General features: G+C 34.5%; 5 protein-coding genes across 9 annotated transcripts in view; 3 read left to right on the top strand and 2 right to left on the bottom strand.

Moving 5' to 3' along the window:
• Positions 1-205: 205 nt before the first annotated feature.
• On the bottom strand, positions 206-5,878 carry LOC132168726 (urease accessory protein D). Of its 5 annotated transcripts, none has more exons than XR_009438922.1 (10): positions 5,571-5,870; positions 5,382-5,447; positions 5,215-5,289; positions 4,952-4,996; positions 4,153-4,386; positions 3,490-3,572; positions 3,210-3,378; positions 2,030-2,186; positions 373-419; positions 206-239 (listed from the first exon to the last, which is right to left on the bottom strand). XR_009438922.1 is itself a non-coding variant. In XM_059579752.1 (9 exons), the coding sequence occupies exons 1-8, from the start codon at positions 5,670-5,672 to the stop codon at positions 2,073-2,075; spliced, it is 825 nt and encodes a 274-aa protein (XP_059435735.1). In that variant the 5' UTR covers positions 5,673-5,878; the 3' UTR covers positions 206-419; positions 2,030-2,072. The 5 variants fall into 5 exon arrangements, 3 of the variants coding, with proteins under 3 accessions (XP_059435735.1, XP_059435734.1, XP_059435736.1); XR_009438921.1 differs by having other exon boundaries at positions 338-419; positions 5,571-5,869; XM_059579752.1 differs by having other exon boundaries at positions 206-419; positions 2,030-2,123; positions 5,571-5,878.
• On the top strand, positions 5,712-9,564 carry LOC132169706 (uncharacterized). Its single transcript, XM_059580694.1, has 4 exons — positions 5,712-5,732; positions 5,811-6,034; positions 8,486-8,527; positions 8,612-9,564. Exons 1-4 carry the CDS (start codon positions 5,712-5,714, stop codon positions 9,189-9,191), a joined length of 867 nt encoding a protein of 288 aa, XP_059436677.1. The 3' UTR covers positions 9,192-9,564.
• A 4,516-nt stretch (positions 9,565-14,080) lies between these two features.
• LOC132168727 (germin-like protein subfamily 1 member 13) lies at positions 14,081-15,059 on the top strand. Its single transcript, XM_059579754.1, has 2 exons — positions 14,081-14,286; positions 14,403-15,059. The coding sequence occupies exons 1-2, from the start codon at positions 14,160-14,162 to the stop codon at positions 14,942-14,944; spliced, it is 669 nt and encodes a 222-aa protein (XP_059435737.1). The 5' UTR covers positions 14,081-14,159; the 3' UTR covers positions 14,945-15,059.
• A 3,896-nt stretch (positions 15,060-18,955) lies between these two features.
• Positions 18,956-19,795, top strand: LOC132172552 (germin-like protein subfamily 1 member 17). Its single transcript, XM_059584067.1, has 2 exons — positions 18,956-19,094; positions 19,230-19,795. Exons 1-2 carry the CDS (start codon positions 18,962-18,964, stop codon positions 19,769-19,771), a joined length of 675 nt encoding a protein of 224 aa, XP_059440050.1. The 5' UTR covers positions 18,956-18,961; the 3' UTR covers positions 19,772-19,795.
• A 2-nt stretch (positions 19,796-19,797) lies between these two features.
• LOC132169705 (uncharacterized) overlaps positions 19,798-20,302 on the bottom strand; it is a 1,605-nt gene continuing 1,100 nt past the window's right edge. The window contains exon 2 of the mRNA XM_059580692.1: positions 19,798-19,803. Coding sequence (XP_059436675.1) covers positions 19,798-19,803 — 6 coding nt within the window. The remainder of the gene's footprint in view (positions 19,804-20,302) is intronic.

The following is a 20,302-nucleotide window of genomic DNA, read 5'->3' as shown; positions in this document are numbered from 1 at the left end:
CTTATGGTGCAAACTGATGGTTACTAAAGAAGCCTTTTGGATCAGATCAGATCAGAAACTCCACATTCTCTTCTCTGGAAAGGAGCAAGCCCCAAAAACTAAAATCCACCAAAACTTTGGACAATGACTTGGGTGAGAAGAAATACGAAGCTGGTTGTGAATGCTCTATTGTACTTTAGTCTGTATATGATGACAATCTACCGAATCAGCCAATAAAGACAGGTTCTCCCTGATTCATTCTTCCATGGATTGCAAATAGGAAATAAGTTCATCATCAAAATTTGGGAAACCCAATAATTCAAAGTTACTTTTCAAATAACTGAGCCAACAATATTACATTTATTTTTTCAACATCCAGATAATCAGGATTACCTGGGCCGGCCGGGGTTTGGAGCAGATTGAGACTGATCAAAAAACCCCTGTCAGACATCACAATAAGACAAGTGTTGCATTATGTACAGTTTGCCAATCCTTTAATTAGAAGATCAGAAGAAAATAAGCAGCACAAGCAACAGCATGGGCAATAAATAGTTATGATGTCAAATGCCCATAAGAACCTACTAAAGAAAAATTGGTCTCAACAAGATGTGTCCGAGCACAAGAACTACTGGAAAAAGTTACATAAAAGAAAGAAGAGTCGGGACAAGATGATGACAGCCTTAAAGGTAATAAGAGTGGAAGGAAAGATGACCTTAATTCTAATTTTACATGGTAAGATCAGAGAATGCTTCCCCTCATAAAAAGCATTCCTTTCCTATTTTTTATTTTTGGTAAGAAAGATAACAAAAAGAATTTGGGAAATGGCTTATCAAAAAGGGGCAAATTATGAAGGTTTGATACCAAGAAAGATAAGGATATTTCTTCTAAGGCACTTCCCAGTGCCCACATTTAAATAAAGAGAATTGCTAGATGCTATAACTTTATTCGACATTCATCCAACGATGTTGATGTAACACTCCTAACTAACCATTATATCTTTTTTATTTTTTTATTTAACAATGATTGATCCAAGGGTTGTCACAGTGCCACGTAAACATTGTTTGATGGATATTAGATAAAACTATAGTATCTATGTAACACTCCGGTTCCATATTGGAAAAATGAGAAGAAGTCCACATAAAGTTGGTGGTTTATAAAAATAGTTATGGGTGCTAAATCCCACATTGCCTTGTTACTAGGTGAAACTAGGCTTTATAATAAATTCTAGGGAAGCTCCAAATTGACTAGTCCTTTGGAAATAATAGCGCAGATGTGACTAGCGTTTTTCCCTAGGTTGTTACAATCTAGCATTACTTTTGAATAAAAGATCCTATCGGGGCCTTTTTTTTGTTGACAACAAGACTCTAAAACGTATCGACTATTTACACATTATTCATCGTAATTGGATCACTTCAAACGCCTAAAAACCCACACCAGATGTCAGACAATAGGAAAAGACTCAGCTACTCATTTTTTCTCATTCACTTATCCATTCCTCCTCTTCAGAGGTGTGAATGAGTTAAGTAACCACACCAAGGTTCTCTATAAAATTTATTATGAGTTTGATACTTGCATTTATGCTGTTTGTTTTATAGTTCATAAAACTGGTGAATGAAAAAATGGTGACTAAAAGAGAGAGGTGACATTTGAAAAAAGAACCTTTTTTTTTTCATAGCACATCCGCAGAGATGGTATTTACAAGTCCAAATTTAGTCATCAGCCCTCCTAGAAAAACAATTTAGAAGATGGTTGAAAAACATCATCCTGGAATTTGATAAACAAGCCTAAATCTAAATTGATTGTCCCTTTTCTTACACAGCCTCTATATGACAGTTGCCTGCATTATTTTCCCACACACTGGAACCTTAAACATCTAAAAGATAATAAAATACAATTTGCAAAGGAATAGGAAAAGAATAGCTCTGATAGAGGCTTTGCTCAAATGAAACCATTTAGTTTAGAATTAGGAAAGCATACATCCTGTGGTCAATACAAATAATGGTATAAAGTTCAAAACCATAGAAAAATAATGGAAATACTTCATACTTACAATGGAGCCAAGGATTTCATAAAAATGTTCTCCCTTCATGTCTTTATCGATATGGTGATACCCCGAGCAGTGGCTCCAAGCAAGCCAATTGATGCTGCAGAAATCGATAAACAGATTCAGTCGTCATGGCAGCTATACGAACAACAAGACCTATTCCCTGCACAGACAGCGAACCCGTGGCCAGCATTTAACTCAGATAGCCAGCAATATGACATTTAAACAATATTTTTATGTTAAATGCTCAGGAAAATGTAACCAACCTTTCATTTGTATTTTCAAATAAGTAAGCCCAAGTTTAAGGGGATAAAGGGAGTAAAAGGATAATTGCTTTGAGATCTCGATCATGGTTATGAGATCTAACTCATATGACACCTCCTCCCATTTAAGAATAAAGTGAAGGGTGAAGTCCTAAGGTCAAAATCCAAGGGTGTGTAAATTAATAATAATTAGGGGGAGAGAGATCAGTTAACATACACTTTACCCTTATTTTTGAGCCACATAACAAAGTCACTGCTGTTTCGTCATTTTAGACATTGCAAATAGCCGAATTGTATTTGTACCTATTGACTTAGCATAAGCAGTTTTATGAAGGTAACCCCATCAAAGGCCTCATGACTGATGCACACAAGTACACCAATCTCTGCATCCCCTTGTGACATAAATTCAAAGTAGAAACATGAAAAGTGAACTAAACATGGTTCCTGAAAACTACCAAAGCATATTACATGCATAAGTTCATAGGTTTTATATATACTGAAGGAAAAAGATAATGTTCAGTTAATATTTCATGAGTCCTTCACATAAAAAGTTACATTGAACTTAAAACTAAGAATGCAAAACCCATAAAAGTGCATTGAGCATTCACAAAATGAAACATTTACACTAGATTCAAATTAAGTGAAATAAAATTTACTGAATTACAAATCACTTGATTAAGCTTTTGAGATAAGTCAAGAAGTCACTATTCTACACTACAAGAATTTTGGGTTTTATTCGAACTGAAGTCAATGAAGTGAGCACTTCTCATATGGGCAGGTTATGAAAAAAACAATTATTTTTTACTAGTTAGCTCAGTAAGCAAGCTGCAAGCTCTCATTCACGGTTAAAGAAAACATGAGAAGCACAGTTGTAGCAAAAGATTCAGTGATCACCATGTGATAGCAAATTCAGTCAAAATTACCTTAGGACCAAAGACACTAGCAGAAGCAATAAAGCTTGGTTTCATCAAGCAATGATCAGATTTCGTTATTATTTGGCGGCCCAAGGAAGTGGGTGGGCCACGTAATTGCTCGGACATTATCCTCTTCACTTCTTCTTGAACTAGGCTCTGAATGTGATTCATCTTTGGCCTAAAACAAACCAACCATAAGGTCTAACATTAATTTACTTACACAAATCCCAAATTATACAATAATATAGAGGATAACTAAGCTGGGAATGAGTTATAAATCATTACTCACCCCAAGATAACAACCATTGCAATGACTTGATAGTCCTGCATGCGTTCGGCAATAGAGGTAATACTTCCTCGCTCTAGAAGCACCTGCTCTAGAATGTTAAACCATGTGAGATGAAGTGCTAAGAAAAGAATCTACAACCTCCAGGTGCCTCCCAAAACTTTGTTATTGCAAGACAACATGTAAACTTTGTTAAATCTTTGATTCCTCCAAAACAAAGAATCAGCTTTAAAATATATATATATATATATATATATATATATATATATTCTAACCAAACTAAATACTGTAAAAAACAAAATGCCCAAAAGGCAACCTAATAGCTTGTTATGAGCTAGAGCAAGTTGAAGACTTCAGAAGAGGGAGGAAAGACTGGAAAAGACACACATGGAGTCTGTCAATAAAAAAACTGTAGGGATAAGATCAGAAATAATGTAAGATTACATGATCATTATGGAAGTGGCAGAAGTAAGTTGATTAAATCGCCATACTATGGCTCCTTCATAACATTGTCCTCAGAATAGATAACCAATAAAAAGGAATTTTGACAGCTTTCCAGACTCGCCCATTATTAATAAAAAAAATCGTTCCTAGCATTATCTTAAATAAGCAACAGCAAATTACTAATCCAACAAATACAGAATAAAACAGAAAAAATAGCATTACCGTATCAAGAAACAAAGGTTGATCGTCTTCTAAGAAGATGTGGTTGGTGCTCTTATAAAGATCGAAATCCCATTTTTCTCCGCTTTCATGGCGCCCACTGGTAATCCAATCAACAATGACCAAACTTGAGTCAGAAACCACCCTGAAGACTTGTTTCTGAGAGTACCTTGCAGTGGAGAAACATGTAACTGGATCTGGAATGACAGCCAATACAGCACCACTCCCAATTCTTGTCTACAGCACCACATTAATTCACCATTATCACTTTGAAAGCACCACATTAATTCACCACTATCACTTTGAAACCGTTCTTTACACCAATAGTCAAAAAGGAAAATTTCTTGAATAAGTGTCTCTGTATTTCAATGCATGTCCTCCCGTGATTTCAACAGGAAAACCTCCTAGACTCTAACTTCTTACAAATGAATTAACAGTTATATGCACCATAACTGTATAGAAAAGTGCAAAGTAGAAAAATAAAAGGGAGAAACATTTTAAAAATGTTAAATCACCACTTATCCTACAAATTTACTTTGGGATAAATAGTGAACTTAATCATTAATTGATATTCTAACACACTGTCTGATGCGTAAGGCCAAACACATGAAATATTTTAATTGAAATAGGAGATACAGTATAGAGCTATTATTATAATACATGTTAAATCACGACTTATCCCAAAACCTTAACTTTTTGGAATAAGTAGCGATTTAACAAAAAAGAAAACAGCTCAAACACATTTATTCTTTTATTTCTTGAACTCCAATAGCAAGTTATCAACTTAAGGCAAGATTGTTACCTCCAAGACTTGTTCAGAACACTTGGATCCCATGGACTTGTATACCTATTGAAGGGTAAAATCATGCTGAGTGATCCGTGTAAAACAAGAATCTAATGAAATACAGCAAAATCAGGCACAAACCCAATTCAATTCAAAACCCGGAACTTAACCCGGAACTTAATACAATTCAAAACCCACAAACCCAAAAGAAAGATTTAAGACTCAAAAATCAAATTACTAACACAATGCAAAACAAGTCGAGAGAAGCAAAAGAAATCAACCTTTGTTGAAGCTTGGGTTGTAAGGACAGCAGTGCAGCCATCTCCAACGGTTAATTCACATGAAATAGAATCTCCCTGCACCCAATACATGAGAAAATTATAACCCATAAAACCAAATAAAGACTGATTATCATGTGATACAAAAGCGTAAGATAGATGGAACATACAGAGACAATGCCACCACCATAGGTGAGGCTATAAATCCAAACAGCATCAGTACTAGAAGGACCCACCTAAGAAATGAGCAAAAAAGAAACATGTCTAATAGCCTCAGCCCCAGTTTAAGATTGTTTCTGATGAAAAATCAATTGCCCACATATATAATACATGACTGAACAGAAGAAGAAAAAGTCAACCTTATTGGGAACTATGAATTTGAGGGGATATTTTGAGAAGCACCTTGTCACTGTTGATCTCCCTCCCACCATCTCCACCACCACCTTACCTTCACTTTCCATTTTCTCTCTTCTCTACCTCACTGTGAATCTGAAACTACGATGCAGCAAAATGGTGAGCGCGTGAGAGCCACGTTCCTTATTATAGAGGAGCAACTCAGAATGGGCTCCGCGGCCCACGGACGACGTCGTTTAGCTTAGCTTGAGTTGAGAGGTTTTTCATCTATTGCAGCTCTGCATGACTGGACGACGTCGTTTAGAAAGAAAATTAAACCCCGAAACTGGAGCTTGATAATCAGTTGCTTCGCGCACACACACACAAGCCACCACTGCTCTGACAAAACATTACGGCGGAGCGGCGAAGCCCCCGATCACCGATCACAGCCTACCGTCCAAGACGACGTCGTCTTTGGTGTTTCCTTCAGGTAATTCTGATATTTGTATTTCTTTTTGTAGTTTCTGGAAAGATTTGTACGTGCGTGTTTGTTATTTCAGAAATTGGAATGTGAGGTTTTTTCTTCTGTTCGAATTATATCTCAATCCCTTGGCCGTTGAGAGAGAGAGAGAGAGAGAGAGGTTTCAAATGGTGAAAAACTGGGTCTAGAAAAGTTTGAATCTTTTTCCCCATTTCCTTTATCTTCTCATTAAAAAAAACAAAAAATAAAAACTTCATTTCGTTTTTTCTAAATAAGTTAGTAAATTTTTTTGGGGTATCCTTGATAAGCACTGGGAATTATTTTGATAACTCAAACGTGGTAGCTAATCTCGAATCTGTTGGGAAAGCTTGCATTAGGAAAGATTAGCAGCTCTAGTTTAGTAATTTGCAGATTGCTCAGATATATACCCACAATTTTTTTTTTCTATTCATATATAAGGGAAGGAAGTAGCATTTGGAGAGCTTATTGGCAGTTAGATGCTAGGTTTTGGTGAAAGGCACAGCACCGTAGTCATTGGCAGTCATGTCCTTCACTGGGTTCTCGGGCAGAGGAGGTTTATGGAGGCTTACGGAGGGTAGCCTGGGTAGGGGACACGGAAAGCTCTAGCTGATAAGGAAGTAAGCAAATGAACCTTAGGCTCTTTGAGGGAAATTTACCAACAGAAAAGTTTCACAGAGGAAGTATGCATTATATTGAAGTAAAGAAAATGAAATAAACGACTTGTTGACGGGGTTTAGGTATGTATATATAACTTGTTCATAGTTGTTAGGGTGTAAGTCTTAGGCTTTATTTGTTTCAGCATAAAATACTTTCTGGAAAATATTTTCTGTATTTTCTGGTGATTGGTGCAACATAAAATATTTTTGATTTAACCAAAAAAGTTTCTTTTGTTTTGGAAAATGATTTTTGGTATTTTAAATTTCATAAATCATTTTCCTAGTTTGAGTTTCTCTTGCTCAAACAGCCGGACCACTGTCAGAGTTTGTCAAACCACAGTTGGAGGTTGCTGAAAGTCATCGGCCGTTTTTCACTGTTGCTCATCTTTCATACAAGACAAACGCCGAAAATTGTTTTTTAGTTGTTGAAAATGTTTTCCATCAAAAAATATTTTCTACTAGGAAACATTTTACTTCGAAACAAACCGAACCGAGCCTTAAATCTGTTGTTAATACAGTAGCCATATTTTCAATGTATAAATAGGAACGAGTTTTGTGAATGAGAAAGTGCGTGCACGAGACATATGATCAATAGCATCAAGATTCCAAAAAGAAATTATTATGGGTTTTGCTTTAGTCAATCAAAAGTTGGTACTTTAGGCTAAAAGAAATATGCACAGGGTACATGCATTGGGTAGGATAGAGGATGAGTAGACTTGGATTCGACAACTTCCTGCAGCATTACTTTGCAATCAAGGCTATCAAACCATTTCACTTGTTTCTGAGCATGTTGTAGCATTTCATAGCCTTGAGTTTATGTCAAATCTGATATTTTCAAGGATTTAAACATTTAAACTTTGGAATGTCAATGACTACATACAGCGAGCGTATGATCTTAACACAAGTAGAGCAATTAGCCAATCTGCATGATATCTTTCTTTCACCTCAAAATCTTTCTTGTTCCAAATGTGCCGCCAACGTTGTCAATGTCTTTTGGCTGATAAAGTTCGAGTTCACGCAGGCTTGTGACAACAAATGCTGTAAATTTTTGTCAATAGCTTCTCTTAACCCTTCATCAACCAAAATGTCTGTGATATAAATCACAATAACATCTCATTGTCTCCGAGAAGATTAGACTACATCTACCTTTTCCTGCACTTGAGCTGATTAACCATCAACTCAATCTTTTTAGATGGATTATGCATTAATTAAAATATATCCCTATTTGTTATTTGATTTTGATATTCTACCTAAATTATTAGATTCCTTTTATTTCTTTAAAATACTCAATAGTTACAAACATATACTTTTATCTCTATTACGGATGGACATTCTTTAGAATTTTCTGTTCCAATTTTACTAAATATACATGTTTTGAACACCTCTTCGTGAGTTGTGGGCTATAGAATATGTGATAGTAGTATACAAGTTGAAGCTATTTCTGTTTGATGAAACAATATGTTTCATGCGATACTTTATTGTCATGTTTGTTTTGATGACTAGAGATTATTATTACCCAAATTTCAACGATGGAACACACTTTGATGTATTACTGTATTTCCCTTCTCCCCCTTTTCCGCATTTTAGTCAAACTTTTTACATGTCTTCCCTTCTTGAGGTTTAGAGCTATTATATCTTCTTGTTTTTTTCTTTTGAAGCTTAATTTTATGTCCAGTTTAGCTTCGTAAATATCTTCTTTCCTATTGTATTAAGCTAGATTAAAGCAAATGCTTATGATTTAACATTCTCCTGTTTCGTTATTTATTTATTTTTTGAATTCCAGGCCATATTGTTGTCCGGGGAGAACTCAAGTCAAATCTCATAGGTTGATTTTCCATTAGTAGAATATTAACTTGAAAATGAGCTTCATTTTGAGATTAAGGCATAATTTAGCTAATGGGTTATCCAGAAAATCTTTGGTAGCACTAAATCCCATTAACTTCAATGGGTTCACTCGAAGTTTTGGTCAACCTGCAAAGGAGGAAGAAGAGGAAGAAGTTGAGATTGATCAGAGAAGGCTCCCAACTGATTATGATCCAGCTACTTTCGATCCTACGGAGCATCGTAGTCCTCCAACGTACCGTGTCTTTAGGCTTGTAGACGAAGTTTCAGGACTCTCATTGGCTGAAGCTTGCGAGTTGGGAGTTGTTATGATGAGAAAAATGGGAATGAAGGAACCACCAACAGTGGGAGTCATGAAACCAGGAGCTGCTGGAGTGGCTGGAATTGCAGTGAAGGCAGCAACATCTGCCAAGGAGGAGAAGAAACCAGAAAAGACTGTTTTTGAATTGAAACTGGAGTCGTACGAAGCTGCCGCAAAGATCAAGGTAATCAAGGAGGTTAGGAGTTTTACGGATTTGGGTCTCAAGGAAGCCAAAGACTTGGTGGAGAAGACACCTTCAATTTTCAAAAAGGGAGTATCAAAAGAAGAAGCTGAACAAATAATTGAGAAGATGAAAGCTCTTGGGGCTAAGGTTATCATGGAATGAATGTAAGCTGATTCCAAATGTATGACTCCCTGTTAAAATTTTCTGAATCTAGTCTCTTCTGCTTTAGACACTATAGTTATAATTTTCTCATGCAATCATTGAATTTGAAGGGTGGGTGAACCCTGTTGTATCAGTATGGATTAAAGGGTTTGGGTATTTTGGGCATGTCAGGATCGATTCAGTCATATGAAGAAAGGGCCATGGCAAACAGTTTTTTTATTTACTTTGTAGTCGAAGCCATGGCAAACAGTTCGTAAGTCGGGTGCAATTTGGAGAACTCTGAGAAGGAATATTAGTCTGTTGACATATTACTGCAGCAGGAACTTTAATATGGATGATCAATTGAATCGGCTGAAGTAATTTGCATATCTAACACTTGATCTACCCCTCTATTGAAACAACTATATTTTGGTTGTCCAGCTTTTTTTGTTTTTTTTCTTCTTTTTTCGTTTTCAGTTGAACTGTGCAGCTTTCATCTCAATGGAAACATTATTTAAGCAAATAAATGCTTGAAATTGCTGGATTGGGAATATCTTTTTTTTTTTTTTTTTTTTTGGACACCTCTACACAAGAGGTGGGAGAGGAATTTGAATTCATTAGGTGTGGTCCTAGCCGCCTCTTAGAGACTGGATTGAGAATATCTTAATTATGTTTGTTGGTCAAAATAAATCCTCCCCCCCCCGCGCGACTTGCTACTAATAAATATTTATGTTCTTGAATTTCTCAGGATAAAATAAAATTATCAGGTATCTTTATATTCTTTATTTTTATTTTAATCACTTCATTCTCACAAGTAAGATTAGACGTCCCCTGAGGTCATCTCAATTGGCAGGTGGATATGTTTTTTTACATTGTTGGCCGTAGGGGTGAATATCGGTTCGGTAGAACAATTTTCATCAATTACATTTCGATAGAGATTTATTTTGAAAATTTCGGTTAAATGAATATTTCTGTTAAAATCGGTTTGGTTAATCGGTTAAACGTGGACTTCTTTAATTGGGTCAAAAATTGATTGTTTTGGGGCCCAAATTGTGTTTTTTGGGTTAAAATAGCTTAGTGAACTAAACAAATTTTAAATGGGCCCATTAATTAATACAATATTAGTTTACCATAAATATGTTCTACTAATAAAATTGGTCATAAAATCTACCAACTAATATCTTCTATTAAAAAAACTTAGCTAATGCCATCCTACTTATCATTCTATTAAAACAATATTTATTATTGGTTAATTCGGTTAACCAACAAAAAAAAAAAAAATATATATATATATATATATATACCGATTAACAGAACCGAGCCGATGTCGGTATAAAAATCCTTAACCGATTACCGACCAACTTAGGGCGGTAGGCGGTTAATGTCGGTATAGTCCCAATCGGTAAGCAGTAAATGGTTAATCTGCTTAGCCTTAGCTAGTTGGCTGAGATTGGGATCTTTTGACCAACATAATGCTTGACAAGGGGCAGTCTAGTTCAACTAATAGAAATTTCTTACAAATTGATTTGTAAAAAATTCTTACAAACTAGTATTTAAAAGTGACCTGTGTTCTTTAAGTCATTAAAAAAGTATGTGAAACCTATATGTCATTAAAAAAAAAAAAAAAATGTGCTTCTCGCATGCTAAGGACACTTGTCACTTTTAATGGTTGATTTTTAATAAATTTTCTAAAAAATAGTTTGTAGGAAATTTGTCTCCCTGTTCAGTTGCTAAAAAAATCAATACCTCGTGTGCCTAGTAGTCCACAGCAGGTAGTGAGTATGACTTATTGTTAGAATAGTAATGTGGGCTTGTCCCACATTGCTCAAATATAAGAGCTCCTCCTATCTCTTTAGTTTCTATATAATGAAGTTCTTATATATAATCATACTTGCTCAATAAAAGCAAGATGTAGCTTATAAGGCTTTAGTGTGTGAATGTAGGCATATTGTGGAACCACCTTAATTTTGTTTCTCTTATTTATATTTCTATTTTATATTTCTGCACTATAAATTCTATTATATATTTCTGTTTTATATTTCGCATTATAAATTCTATTACTTGTACTTCCAAAAGGGGAATTTCTAAAAATGCGGTGGTGGTTGAACTTGTTATAAGGATACTCGTTAGTGGAATACTTCCTTGGGAGTGGTTGCATCGAACTTGGCGCTAAATTGAAATTCCTTAATCCATGGGGGAATTTTGCCATCCTAACCATGTTGTAACGAAAGATATAGAATCCGTTAAGGAATACAAAGATGATCAGGTCAAATCATATGAAAAGGTAGGCAAAGCTATGGTGGCGTGCCATAGCTGGAAGGCTCCTTTAAGGGGAATAGGATTATCTCAAGTCTATAATAAATTAAAGAATATTCAATTTGTAACTGTAATTTCTTCTTAGAAATCTTATAGCAAAAAATATGACATATGTCCTACTAAAAAAAAAAAAAAAAGAAAAGGAAAACAAAAACAATATTTCATATTAAAAAAAATTAAAATTAAAATTAATTAATAAAAAAATAAGAGGTGGCTGTCCACCCTATCTTGGTCATAGGGGGTGGTCGAACCACCCCAGCCGGCCAGGAGTGGCCGGACCACACCATGGCCCTTGGGGGTGGCCGAACCCACCCCCAGCCCCAACTGGGGTGGTCCGGCTTCCCCTTAATTTTTTATATATATATTTTTTATTAATGGAATAGATATCTTATTTATGACCTCAAGATCTATTTAAAGAGATCATTTGGAAAAATTCTGACTATTAACTGAATATTTTTCAGTCTAAAATAAACGAGAGAGGATCCTGGACGAGTTAAGGTGATTGGGATGTTGCGGTAAATATGCATAGTAAGAAGATGGGCATATGAGTGTGATTATATGTGATTGGGAGATGTATTAGCCACTTTGCAATCTTTAAGAGGTTATACTATTGATCTAGTTGTTGGAAAATATGTTCTTGCTTTACGGGCAATAGTTTATGCTAGAGAGATGGAATGGCATAAGATGAAACTGGAAATAAATGCATTAGAGGTGGTACATGCATTAAGAAATGATGAAAACAGTTGATGTCGCTATGGCGAATTAATCGATGATGCCTGCTTTGTGCTAAATCTCTTCAATAGTTTGGGGGGTGGGGGGTTAGATAGCAAGTAAATTATGCAGTTCATAGGTTAGCAAAGAGAACACTGTTCGGTACGGAAGAAGTGGTCCATGCAAAGGAAGCTCCTCAATATGTTACCGATAAACGCGTTGTTCAAAATTTTTACCATTGACTAATGAAATGAGTGAATGTTTATAAAAAAAAAAGAATAGACGAAAGGGACATATAGCCTATCAAGATTTATGTACGTTTCTAACGGTTGATCCTTCAGCACTTGCATTGACTCAAGAAAGCCACCATTGACCAAGAGTGATATACCAAACCCACCTAATTAAAAATAAAAAATAAAAAAGTAGGCCAAACAATTTCTGAGTACAAAACGTAAAGTACATCAACAAGAAAAGAAATGCCATATATAGTTAATTTGTAAGATGAGGTTGGAAATATGAAAAAAATATTGACCTCTATCATTTTATATTTTTAAAAGAAATGCTAAGGGTCAATAAAGTTTTCATATTTAACATATATTCTCTTACAAATTCAATATATCAACTATTAGATTTGTGGAGTCCATCGTTGATTTATGTGAGATATACATAAGGTCATAAATCTAATGATTGATTTGTAAGATGAAATAAGCTAAATACTGACCCCTAGCAATCCTCTATTTTTTTATTTTTTATTATTATTTTTTTTGACATGTCCACACAAGGGAAGGGAGAGGGAGATTCGTACGAGTAACCTCCGCTTCATGAGACGTAGTCCACAGCTAATTGAACTACCTCTTGATGATGCATTTCTCTATTTTTAAATGTGCATTATCTTACGTGACAGTGAATCACTATTAACTGCTACATAGATTTTTATTTATAATTTTATTGGATGATAATTTTTACTACAACATAAAAGAACGAACACTTAAAAATTTGTGTAGTATTTTTCCCTTTAAATCCAAGCAATCTTGATTTCAAATTCCTAAAGAGATAGGGAAGGAAAATGGGCGTATTTTGTTTGGAAAAGAATGAATATTTTTCATTAATTTCCACTACCACCTACTATTCCAAGTCTTTTTATATATTCAATGGATGTCATCATAATTAGACTCTTTCTAATGCATAAGTCATAAGTCATTCTATTATTTTCAAACGATAATAAGCCACATGTGTATGGATCGAATAATGCTACAAGTCACTCTTATGTTGATTTTGTATCACTTTGAAAATGATGTGGTTTCTAAAATTTTCATTGAGCTTGTGATTGATCATTATTGAATTTTGATCAAATTGTGATTTTAAAAGACACCTCATTCATAGAGTGACTTTTAGAATTACTCGTGTGAATTTACTACATCCAGACGAGTAATACTAGAAGTTACTCTTGTATCCTTCTTGTCTCACACTCAAAAAACGATGTGACTTTTAAAATCACCATTGGCCTTATGATTGATTATTATTGAATTTTAATCAAATTGTAATTAAGCCACCTTATTTTTAAAGTGACATAAGAGTGACTTCTAGAATTATATCATCGGAACTCCTACACATCATCCACGGTTTTAGAGTGGATTTTAATCGGGTGCTTCAATTTGGTTTTTAATTGACCAAATTAATCACCTCTTACAAGTATGTTACGGCATTGAAGGAATCAATGAAGAAGAAAGAAGAAGCAACCAAAACGTGGTTAAAAAGTCTGCATTAGTTGTTGAGGAAACTTGGTACAATTGTTATATTAAATCCATAACCACTCAAGACTTGGTGTAGCAGGCCCAATCTTGACCCTTTCGATATATATCGATTATCTATAAATACACATGTTTCCCATTCAATATTTCTAAGTACCCATCCACAAAGCAATATCATAGAAGAGAAGTAAAACACAGAGCTTACTTAGATATGATGAAAGGAGTCCATTTCCTTGCAATTGTTGCTCTCTTGTCACTTGCATCCTCCTTTGTCTCTGCCTTCGATCCCAGCCCTCTTCAGGACATTTGTGTTGCAATTGATGACCCCAAGTCTGCAGGTATATATATAAATATATATAATTATGTTCATTACTTTCTGCTTAGAAGCATTACTATATATTTTTATTGGTTTCTTAATCTTTTATGCTATCTTGCAATCTATTGCTTCCTGCAGTGTTTGTGAATGGGAAATTCTGCAAGGATTTGAAGGATTCCAATGCCAATGATTTCTTTTTCGAAGGACTCCAAAATCCTGGAAATACAGATAATAAAGTTGGGTCGAATGTCACTACTGTAAATGTGGACCAAATAAAAGGCCTCAACACTCTAGGCATATCCTTAGTTCGTATTGACTATGCACCATATGGCCAAAATCCCCCCCACACTCACCCTCGTGGTACTGAGATTCTAGTAGTCGTTGAAGGTTCTCTCTTAGTTGGGTTTGTCACATCTAACATGGAGAACCGCCTTTTCACCAAAGTTCTAAACAAGGGAGATGTATTTGTATTCCCAATTGGTCTCATTCACTTCCAATTCAACGTGGGACACTCCAATGCTCTAGCCTTTGCTGCTTTGAGTAGCCAGAATGCTGGTGTCATCACGATTGCGGACGCTGTTTTTGGATCTGATCCTCCCATCAATCCTGATGTTCTCGCCAAGGCCTTCCAACTTGACAAGAAGATTATTGAAGAGCTTCAGAAAAAGTTCGAGTACTAAAATTAGAAAAACTTGTGAAACGGTTATCAACCCTTCAATATTAAAATAGAAGGTTGCTTATGTAACGCTCTCTAAGTGGAGTTGGAGTATAAAATAATGTTGACGTTATTGAACATTTCTCTCTCTCTCTCTCTTTTATATATATCCCAAATAAACACATAATATCTAAGGAGCTTATTTCTAATTTTTTAAATAGAAACCAATTTGCCATCTTTGAGCTCATGACCGTTAGTTAAAATTTTTGTTATTAGTCTTTCATTTTCTCTTCTCAAAATAAAAATATTAGCAAGGGGGTGGATAAATATAACCCACCCCCACGTAGACCAATTAGAAGCTGACATTTGGCATAAGTGGCTATGTCATCAGTAATGATGTGGCACCTAATTAAATTTTTTATTTTTTTAAATGAAATTTAAAATATTTAAAAAATATATTTTTTCACTAAAAAAAATAAATAAATTTGGGGGTGGCTCAGTACCCATGGAGCCAAGGGGGTGGCCGAAACCACCCCCAATGGTGGTTTGAGGGTGGTTTCGGCCACGCCCTTGGTGCCCAAAGGGGTGGCTGAAACCACCCGCAGTGGGTACTAGGGGTGGCTCGGCCACCGCCATGGAGCCAAGGGGTTGGCCAAAACCACCCAACCCTTGGCTCCATGGGGGTGGGTTATATTTATCCCTTGATTGTGTGTAGCTTATTAAAGAATTAAATAATCCATACCTAGAGAAGACGGATCGTACCACATTTTAGTGGTTAGGTGCACGGTCCGTGCCAACCGAAGATGAATTATACTTATTTCTTAATGATGGTATTTTCTTGACTACTCGAGTGAGACCATAGTATGAATTTTCCTTATTAGTTTATGGTTGACCATTGTTACGCAGTTAGTGGTGAAATCAACCCCCTATTATCTCTCATCACTACTATCTTTACTTTTATGCATTTAATTATAATAAAAAATCAAATCAATCATCTTTTAAATTAAGTTATATTTAATCTTAAAAAGCTTGATAACAATACTCATGTAGTCCTTGAGGTTCGATACCCTCTATATAGCCCTATCCTACAAGGATTCGTCCTATTGCGAGTGGTAATTTCATTATTGATATTTTTGTACACAAAAAGACCACATCAGTCTCCACGCTCCAACCCAACGTCCTCATTGGCCTCCCATCATCTCATTGTCGTTTCCCTCATCGCCTACAGATGTTCACTTGCAGAGGCGTACAACTTACGCCCCTGTAAGCGGGCTTCTTCAGCTGCTTTTCCACCATCTCAACCTGCCTCTCCCGCTTCGGCAATGTTACTAGTTGTCAGGTGTTTGCTTGTTTTATTTTTATTTTTATTTTTATTTTTATTTTTTTGCTTTTGTATTTTTGTGCTTTTGTGTAGGCCTTATATCTAGTCTTCATGCTCTTGTGCTGTATTATTATTAGGTGGAGACTTTATTTTTGGCTTAGATTCAGTCTCCTTTCAGTGCTTGTTTCACTGTTGTTCATTGCTGTTGTGCTTAAGATAGGTCTCTCAGTTGTAATTGTGGTTCTTAAATTCTCCAATGGTAAAATTATTCATGCTGCCACTACATGTCTCTCGTCTTCTGCTACTTTTGGTGAAGCCCCTGCTGTGTTGCTAGCATCTAAACACTGGACTTTTCTTTTTTCAATTTCATTTGTTAATTGCTTTATTTCTGGTGCATTTTATTGTGCACATTGTGTAGTTTGATTGACCGCTTCCTAACTTATGTTCCGAAACATTCTTTACTGATCTCCCATGTAGCCCATGTATTGAAGCTGTATTGGGAATACATCCATTTTAATCATTGTTTGGAACTAACGCGGCAGTTTTACAGAATAATTACGAGATAAAATATGATTTATAGCATTAATACTCTTTTCTATGAGGCTACATGATAAAATAAAAGAGTAATGTTATATAATATACTACTATCACACTATGCTACTATGCTGATGTAGCATTGCTTGTCTTAGTTGTCCACTTTTAGATTAGCTCTTGTTAAAAATTAGAGGGAAAAAAAAAATCATTGATTTAATATTATTTATTATTATAATATCAAAATTTATTATTGACCGAGCTATTTTGTATGTATGAACACAAGCATTCATATTCATCAGAGTCGAAGGAAAGAACAAGTCTTAAAAAAATTTCAATACCTCGTGTGGGTAGTTGTCCGTACGGAATTTATCCTTATTATAATTAAAACAAGGTTAAAGTCCACGTACTCCTCAAACTACCACCTAATGGATAATGTCTTCCAAAATTTTCAATTGTAACAATGTCTCTCCAAAGTACCAAAATATTGTCAATGTCTCCAATGGTTAGCAAAAAGATAAAAATGCCCATACATATTTTTCAATAAGACAAAAATACCCCTATAAATTATTTTTTTAAAACGAACATTTTAAATTTTATTTTTTGAAAAAACGATTTTTTCTTAATTTTTAATTTTTTTAAACAAAATTTTTGTTTAAAAAAAAAATGATTTTTTTTTTTTAAACGAAATTTTTTATTTTTTTAAACAATTTTTTATTTTTATTTTTAAAAAAGGGACATTTTCATTTAAACAATTAGAAAATAAAAATAAAAACGAAAATTTTCAATTTTTATAAAAAAAAAATCAAAATTTTTAAATTTTTTTCACTCGTTTTTTTTTTTTTTTTTTTTTTTTTTCCACTTATTTTTATTTTATTTATTTATTTATTTTTTTTTTTTTTTTTTTTTTTTTTTTCATTTTTAGGTTTTTTCGAGAAGTTTTAGTGTGTGTATATATATATATAAATTTATTTATTTATTTATTTTACTAAGGGTAGTTTCGTAACTGGGGGACATTGATAATGTTTTGATAGTTTGGGGTAAACATTGTCAAAATTAAAAGTTTGGAGGTGACATTGTCAATTAGATAGTAGTTTGAAGGGGGTATGTGGACTTTCCCCTTAAAACAATAACAAGAAAACTTAGACCGAAAAGATAGCAAAAATAAAAGACTTGAAAGCTAAGGGACATATATATATATATATAACCCATGAAGATTTATGGTCGGTCGATCCTACACTTGCATTAAATCAAGGAATGCAAATTTCACGAAACAATTTGCACTCTATAAGGACATGCTACTTGCCAGCAAGAAAAAATGATTATCTGTGCAATTTCAACCGAAAAAAAAAAAAAAAAAAAAAAAAAAAGCTTCTTAATTAATTAGTAGAAAATTTCTGATAATAAATGATAATTATGATAGCTGTAAGAATCCACAGATCCGTTCGAATCCAAGCTTTCTTGATTTCAGATACAAGGAATTTTGATTCATTTTCTTTATTATGTATGAGAATATGTAACGTACGCCATGTACAAATATATATTAGACTCCCTCTCAAGTACTCTCAAGTACAAATATATATTAGAATTTGTTATGCAGAAGTCATTGCTTGAACTTTTCAAATACATTTTATTTTTTCAATTGGGACATCGATTACTACTTAAATTAATACACAATGATTTATAAATTTTATGTTGTTCTCTTTTTTTTTTATTATTATTAATATTATTTTGATGACTTAAGTTAATTTTCATAAACAAAACCGTCTCATTTGACGTCTTCAGCAATCTACATATTAATTTTGAGTGGTTCGGTTGTTAATTGACGAAAGAACATTTAGAAAAATGATACGGCGTTGAAGTGGCATGACCCAATTAAAAAATGACAAATTATCGATTATTTGTTAAGTTAAGCACAAGAAGAAGTAATCAACGAAGAAGAAAGAAAAGGCATGCATCATTAGAAGAATAAACCAACGTACGGAGGTTAAAAGTCTACATGCAGGCAGTAGTTGTTGATGAGCTTAATTGTCATATGTATATATTAAATCCATAACCACTCAAGACTTGGTGTAGCAGAACCAATATTGACCATTTCCATATATATAGCGATCGATTATCTATAAATAGACATGTTTCCCATTCAATATTTCTCACCCATCACCATTAAAACACAGAGCTTAAGTAGATATGGCGAAAGGAGTCTATTTCCTTGCATTTGTTGTTCTCTTGTCAACGGCATCCTCCCTTGTCTTTGCTGACGATCCCAGCCCACTTCAGGACATTTGTGTTGCAATTGATGACCACAAGTCTGAAACTGCTGGTATATATATACTAGATTTTATTCTTTTTTTTTTTTTAATCAAGCTTCTACATATATAATTATGTTCATTACTTTCTGCTTGGTTTCTTACTGATCTTGTATGCATGGTATCTTACAATTTATTCTTTCCTGCAGTGTTCGTCAATGGAAAATTCTGCAAGGATTTGAAGTATGCCGAGGCCAAAGATTTCTTCTTCTCCGGGCTCCAAAATCCTAGGAATACAGACAATCGAGTTGGGTCAAATGTCACTGCTGTGAATGTGGACCAAATACCTGGCCTCAACACTCTAGGTATATCTTTGGCTCGTATTGACTTTGCACCATATGGCCAAAATCCTCCCCACACTCACCCTCGTGGTACTGAGATTTTGGTAGTCGTAGAAGGTTCTCTCTTAGTTGGCTTTGTCACAGCCAACACCGAGAACCGCCTTTTCACCAAAGTTCTAAACAAGGGAGATGTCTTTGTGTTCCCAATTGGTCTTATTCACTTCCAATTCAATGTGGGACACTCCAATGCTCTAGCCTTTGCTGCTTTGAGTAGCCAGAATGCAGGTGTCATCACGATTGCAGACGCTGTTTTTGGATCTGATCCTCTCATCAATCCTGATGTTCTCGCCAAGGCCTTCCAACTTGACAAGAATATTATTGAAGAGCTTCAGAAAAAGTTCGAATACTAAAATTAGAAAAACTTGTGAAACGGATATCAACCCTTCATAGCAATATTAAAATAAAAGGTTGCTTATGTAACGCTCTCTAAGTGGAGTTGGAGTATAAAATAATGTTGACGTTATTGAGGCTTTCTCTCTCTCTCTCTCTCTCTCTCTCTATATATATATATATATATATATCCCAAACAAACATGATATATAAGGAGCATATCCGCCATCTTTGAGCTCATGACCATTGGTTAAAATTTTTGTTATGAGTCTTTCATCTTCTCTTCTCAAAATAAAAATATTAGCAAATAATCAAACATAAAACATTTTTCAAAACACAAAAATATTTTCATTTTTATGTCCCTTCAAAACGTTTTTTTAAACTAAAAAACAAAAAAATTCTCCCAAAATACATTAACAAATAAATCGCATAAAGGAAAATGATATTATACACCAATACGAACCCGCGGTTCCACATTATGTTTCAATGCGGAAAATAATTGTCGCCATTCTTTTTCAATAAACTGTCAAATGAGAATCTAATCTTTGGTT

The sequence above is a fragment of the Corylus avellana genome, chromosome ca2 (genome assembly GCF_901000735.1).
Source record: "Corylus avellana chromosome ca2, CavTom2PMs-1.0".
In the NCBI taxonomy this organism is placed as follows: Eukaryota; Viridiplantae; Streptophyta; class Magnoliopsida; order Fagales; family Betulaceae; genus Corylus; species Corylus avellana.
The sequence above is the reverse complement of the archived record's forward strand: the minus strand, read 5'-3'. Positions and strand labels throughout refer to the sequence as shown.

What these genes read in the sequence shown, in the direction of transcription:
- LOC132168726 (XM_059579751.1), bottom strand. Translation starts at nt 5,672, where the DNA reads ATGGAAAGTGAAGGTAAGGTGGTGGTGGAGATGGTGGGAGGGAGATCA. An exon ending in AACCTTTGTTTCTTGATACG is followed by an intron (nt 3,573 to 4,152) that starts GTAATGCTATTT and finishes ATTCTAGAGCAG; the next exon opens with GTGCTTCTAGAGCGAGGAAG. An exon ending in GCAATGGTTGTTATCTTGGG is followed by an intron (nt 3,379 to 3,489) that starts GTGAGTAATGAT and finishes GGTTTGTTTTAG; the next exon opens with GCCAAAGATGAATCACATTC.
- LOC132169706 (XM_059580694.1), top strand. Translation starts at nt 5,712, where the DNA reads ATGCAGCAAAATGGTGAGCGC. An exon ending in TGCAGCAAAATGGTGAGCGC is followed by an intron (nt 5,733 to 5,810) that starts GTGAGAGCCACG and finishes CGTTTAGCTTAG; the next exon opens with CTTGAGTTGAGAGGTTTTTC. An exon ending in ACTCAAGTCAAATCTCATAG is followed by an intron (nt 8,528 to 8,611) that starts GTTGATTTTCCA and finishes TGGGTTATCCAG; the next exon opens with AAAATCTTTGGTAGCACTAA.
- LOC132168727 (XM_059579754.1), top strand. Translation starts at nt 14,160, where the DNA reads ATGATGAAAGGAGTCCATTTCCTTGCAATTGTTGCTCTCTTGTCACTT. An exon ending in TGATGACCCCAAGTCTGCAG is followed by an intron (nt 14,287 to 14,402) that starts GTATATATATAA and finishes TGCTTCCTGCAG; the next exon opens with TGTTTGTGAATGGGAAATTC.
- LOC132172552 (XM_059584067.1), top strand. Translation starts at nt 18,962, where the DNA reads ATGGCGAAAGGAGTCTATTTCCTTGCATTTGTTGTTCTCTTGTCAACG. An exon ending in CCACAAGTCTGAAACTGCTG is followed by an intron (nt 19,095 to 19,229) that starts GTATATATATAC and finishes TCTTTCCTGCAG; the next exon opens with TGTTCGTCAATGGAAAATTC.